The 5,491-nt window shown below is 36.2% G+C and overlaps 1 protein-coding gene across 1 annotated transcript in view; it reads right to left on the reverse strand.

Moving 5' to 3' along the window:
* LOC107732700 (vacuolar protein sorting-associated protein 8 homolog) overlaps positions 1-4,637 on the reverse strand; it is a gene marked incomplete at its 5' end in the record, with an annotated part of 37,455 nt that extends 32,818 nt beyond the window's left edge. Inside the window, 3 exons of the mRNA XM_016544112.1 lie at positions 1,294-1,347; positions 3,630-3,839; positions 4,469-4,637. Coding sequence (XP_016399598.1) covers positions 1,294-1,347; positions 3,630-3,839; positions 4,469-4,637 — 433 coding nt within the window. The remainder of the gene's footprint in view (positions 1-1,293; positions 1,348-3,629; positions 3,840-4,468) is intronic.
* Positions 4,638-5,491: the final 854 nt, after the last annotated feature.

Consider the following 5,491-nt stretch of genomic DNA (forward strand, 5'->3'; position numbering starts at 1 on the left):
TGCAAAAGCCTCTTAAGTGCCATCTGAAATTTTCTTCTAAAATTAGCATTTTTATCATTTTATTTTATAATTGCTGTTAATAGTGTTCATCTTCTGTTTGATTACGTCTTTAATTGATTTTTCCATACATTTCTGCCATATGTACATTTACTGACAGTCACCACTGATAAGCTACTACTAAATATATTGTAGAAACTTAATTTTCTGTAAAGTTGCTTTGCAACGATTTGTATCGTGAAAAGAGCTATACAAATAAACTTGAATTGAAAAAAAAACTTGAATTTAAATCTTTATCTTTGCATGTTAAAAGCAGTTTCTGCTGCAAGAGCACTGCATTCAAAGATAAAAAGGAGAGAGAAAATAAGAAAAAAAAACACTGTGTGTCGTCCTCCTGTCAGCCTTGTTATCATTAGCATGCAGGAGTTCTGAAGCATTAAGTGTTAATTAAAGCAAAAGTCTCCACAGGTATAATTCTGCGAGTTAGCAGGTTCCTGAAAACTTGGATGTGAAGAAAAGTGCTGAATTTTGCCTGTTACAGATAACACAGTGCTTAGTGATGCTAATGGCTGAGGGTTTATTGAAGGAGAGAGAGGACGAAGGGATGCTGGAGAAGAGTGAATAGCTCAAAAGGTTCATGTCACTTCCTGTCTTGTCTTTAAGGCTCACTGTCACATTGTATAAAACGCCAAGTCTCTTGACCGACAAGCAATGAATGCTCAATGAAGAGAGAGAGAGAGAGAATGTCTCCAAAAGAGCGAGAAACGAGAGACAGAAATGTAGATGAGAGAGGCAGAAAGTAAGAAAGAAAGAGACAGACAGACAAGGCAGGAATGTTTCATCACTCCATTCCTGCCAGTAAACAAATGCATGAAAGTAGGGAGAGAGTGTAATGCAATCATAAGCAAGCTAATTTGCTTTGAACCAGCAGGGAAAAAGCCATTTACGTTTCATGGATGAATAAACACACAAAAGGCAGAGTGGAAGAGAGCTATGATTCTCCGTCGAGCTGAAGTAGAGCAATGATGCACCTCTAAAAGTGCTGGATTTAGTCAGTTATAGAAAAGTGAAAATGCAATGCAATATTAAAACAGTTTATTGTAAAGGTCTAATACCAATTAAAAACTGAATCTAAAATCTGAAATCTAAACTGCAATTAAGTTTGTTGCCAAATCAATTGACAATACAAATCTAAAACTATTTAAAACACAGCATTTCTTACAGCTGACGTAAGATTTAATAATCTGAAACTAATCAAACCCAGTGTAGTTGTAGAATGTAATTCCACTCACTTACCTTTCTCCCATGAGCCTCTGCCACAATCCCATGATGAGCAGACATCACTTTGGTCTGAAACACACGAGGTGACGGGTTAAAGGGGTCAAATGATGTTGCTAAAAAGAACATTATTTTGTGTATTTGGTGTAATGAAATGTGTTTATGTGGTTTAAGGTTAAAAAAACACATTATTTTCCACATACTGTACATTATTGTTTCTCCCCTATCGGAGAAATGACAAAATGAGCCCTACTCTACACTGCCCAAAACTCGCGTTTGAATCAACAGTGGCAAATTCTTTAAATATAAAAAAATGTGATTGACAGATTATGACAAAAGCAGTGCAGTGATACAGTCAGACAGACTCGAATACAGTTCTGTCATAATAATTTCCCAACTACCTAAACAACCTTCATCTGGTCATAAAAAGGTGAAATTATCTGTCATGAGGGTCTGTAGCGGTCCTCTCTACGATATCATTTGCATTTTTTTAAAATGTGTTTTATACTTCTGCATGTTGGTCACACCACATGACTTTGATCTTCCAGACAAACGGTTTTAAAATATTAAGCAGCAGCGAAGCTTTTGCTAAAAGTATAGATTTTTCTAAGAAAAAATAATTAATCTACTTAAAATGTTATTCTTTTAATTACTCGCATACAGAAATGTTAATATAACATATACAGTATCATCCTATATCAAGAGTTATATTGCCACATATGTTATCTTTAAAGAGATAGTTCACACAAAAATATAATTTAAGACCATATTCATATTCTGTAACGAGTGAGCCGGAACGAGATGGAGTTAGAATCCAAATGCGAGCACAAGTAAGCTTATTTGAAAAAACACAAATATATATATAATCCAATCCTGGAACAAGAATATAACCCACACAAATAAATCAGGAGCAATCCACACAAGCCATGAGAGAAACAACTTGGAACACACATACAGGAGCAACGACCAACCAAAACAACTGAAACACAGGGGTTTATTTAATCACTGTATGTATGAATTGCAGTTGCCTGCATTTTTTTATAAATTATTAGATTATCACATCACTGACCCATTAATCCGGCACTTTCAGCTTACTTTTATTATTTCATTTACAGTACATCACTAACTTACAGAAATATAACATTCTTTTGTTAAGCTGCAGTGCAGATTCAATCAGCAGGAATTATGGGCCATGCGTTTAAGGTAAAGGCAGCTTTGCTTTGTTTTTGCAATTGAACAAATATTCTAATCACACGGGCTGGGAATAATTTTTTCTTTACTTCCAAAAGAATCACTGTGGCAACACCTCTGTGATTAGGGATACTAGCATGGCTCTCTTTTGTGCCTGCAGCCATCAGCCTCCTATGGTTACGACTAATACAGGTGCATGCTGAGAAATCCATTTGCATGCCATTTACATACACACCACTGCCCCATAACAGAGATCCAATTTGCGTGGATAATACATATACCCTGGCTGTATGCATATAATAGTACTTAAAAGTCATATCACCTTTAATGTGAACTCTCTGTAGTCCCAAAGAGTGTATGAGAGAGATACAATGACGAATAGAACCATGATCGAACTAAAAAAGTCCCTTAAAGAAAAGTTGTTCTGGGCTGATACAACTACGATGAGCGCATGATAGACTGAGAGACACACTGATGGACAGACAAAAGACACGAAGAAACAGTTCAAATGAAAAACAGATTAAATGAAGTGTTAAAGTATTTGTTTACCCAAAATAATAATTTTTCTCAGTCATTATTTACTCACCATCATGTTTTTTCAAGCTCATATACTTTTATGTTTTTCTCTATACAACAGTTCATAGATCAAAAATGATCAAAAGCAGCTAAGAATAAAAAGTAGTCAATATGACTGATGCTCTTTGTGGAAGATGTTCGGTAACATTTCAGTGCATTATTGTCTCTTCCACACACAAATCTGTCATAGCTTTAGATGGAATACATTCAGATTTGAAATATTGGGCAAAAGTGATATGGACTACTTTCCACCTTCAAGGTGTTTTTTTCATCCATTTTGGAGCTTGACTGACATGGGCAGTATGAAATTGTAAGCAATATGACAATTCTTTAAAGGGGTCATATGATGCGATTTCAAGTTTTCCTTTCTCTTTGGAGTGTTACAAGCTGATTGTGCATAGATAAGATCCCTGAAGTTGCAAAAATAATGATCTTTAAAAAAGCATCATATGACCCCTTTAAGAATTCTTATTGTGGTCCATAGAAAAAATAACATTCTTTAGAAGCATACTGAGGTGAATACAATATGCCAGAATTTTCATATTTGGGTGAACACACTGATTGTGAAATGTGACTGCCTGACTGACCTGTGCCAGAGAAGTAGAGCATGATCGAGAGCTCTCTGCGCTGGGTCTGTCCGCTGGCCGTGTGCCCTGGTTGGATGTGCATTTGTAGCAGCTCCATGAGTACTGCCTCTCGCTCAAAACACCCACCTCTTTACGCTGAAGACACTGGCAGTGGTACAGGTGTCCACAGCTACACATAAAACAAGAGTTCAGAATGACGCTAATTGTGGTCTATTTGTGTAGTACGTTCAGGCAGAGTGCTACAACAGCTTGTTTAAGTAAGAAATATGTGACTAAAAAATAAGGGATCAGAAAAAAATCACCACAAATGTCTTGATTTTTTTAATGGCTGGATGCCAATACTGACAGAGGGCGACCAATGGCAAATATAACGCTAATATTTCTAATAGAGGCATCACAATAACTTTGATATTTATGAAATTAAATATTGATATCACGTTAAAGCTGCAATCCGTAAGTTTTGCCTCTTTGTCGCCATCTCTGTTTGAAAACCTGGAATTGCAGCAGTGTGCGGAATTATCTAGCTTGCGTGGGCTGTGAGTCGGCGCGGCTCCAGTGCGGATGAATCTAATGTTCTGAAGAGTATGTGTGGCAGTCAGTCACCACAGTATTTGAAAAATAATGTGTTTTTTGAACATTAAAGCATGTCAACATATACATACACCAAATACACAAAATAATGATCTTTAAAAAAGCATCATATGACCCCTTTAAGAATTCTTATTGTGGTCCATAGAAAAAATAACATTCTTTAGAAGCATACTGAGGTGAATACAATATGCCAGAATTTTCATATTTGGGTGAACACACTGATTGTGAAATGTGACTGCCTGACTGACCTGTGCCAGAGAAGTAGAGCATGATCGAGAGCTCTCTGCGCTGGGTCTGTCCGCTGGCCGTGTGCCCTGGTTGGATGTGCATTTGTAGCAGCTCCATGAGTACTGCCTCTCGCTCAAAACACCCACCTCTTTACGCTGAAGACACTGGCAGTGGTACAGGTGTCCACAGCTACACATAAAACAAGAGTTCAGAATGACGCTAATTGTGGTCTATTTGTGTAGTACGTTCAGGCAGAGTGCTACAACAGCTTGTTTAAGTAAGAAATATGTGACTAAAAAATAAGGGATCAGAAAAAAATCACCACAAATGTCTTGATTTTTTTAATGGCTGGATGCCAATACTGACAGAGGGCGACCAATGGCAAATATAACGCTAATATTTCTAATAGAGGCATCACAATAACTTTGATATTTATGAAATTAAATATTGATATCACGTTAAAGCTGCAATCCGTAAGTTTTGCCTCTTTGTCGCCATCTCTTTCATTAAAAATGTCTAATACTTAATGCATTTAGCATATCTAAACACATTTTCAGATTTTCCCCTAAAACCAGCACAGAAAATGCTATTACAAGCTATCATATTTAATCTGATCTTAAAGTTGATTACAACTTCTGAACAACATACAGGAAATGATGAAGAGCTACAATTTCTAAAAATATACAACTTTCCTATGTTTTAAAATAAAAATCTTTAAGCAAAAAAAAATTTACATTTTCAAATTGTGTCAACTATCCTATTTCAGTTTAATTTATGAGGGAACACACTTATTCATCCGCAACCACAGGCAATGGAAGAAATTCCCCATAACGAATGAAAATATCGGACTAAAACCAATGAGACATGTGAAACGACTCAGAATCTAAAGGGAAGCAAATGCCATTTCAAGTCGCTTAAATGTTTCTTTTCTAACACAATCAAATCTCTTTTGAAAATTGTGAAACGGATTAACACTTGAGCTTGTGCTGACACTAAAATTGGCTCAGTTTATTTTCATGAGCGGAAGAATTTCTGTTAATCTA

The sequence above is a fragment of the Sinocyclocheilus rhinocerous genome, unplaced genomic scaffold (assembly GCF_001515625.1).
Source record: "Sinocyclocheilus rhinocerous isolate Xijiao unplaced genomic scaffold, SAMN03320098_v1.1 scaffold971, whole genome shotgun sequence".
NCBI classification, from domain to species: domain Eukaryota; kingdom Metazoa; phylum Chordata; class Actinopteri; order Cypriniformes; family Cyprinidae; genus Sinocyclocheilus; species Sinocyclocheilus rhinocerous.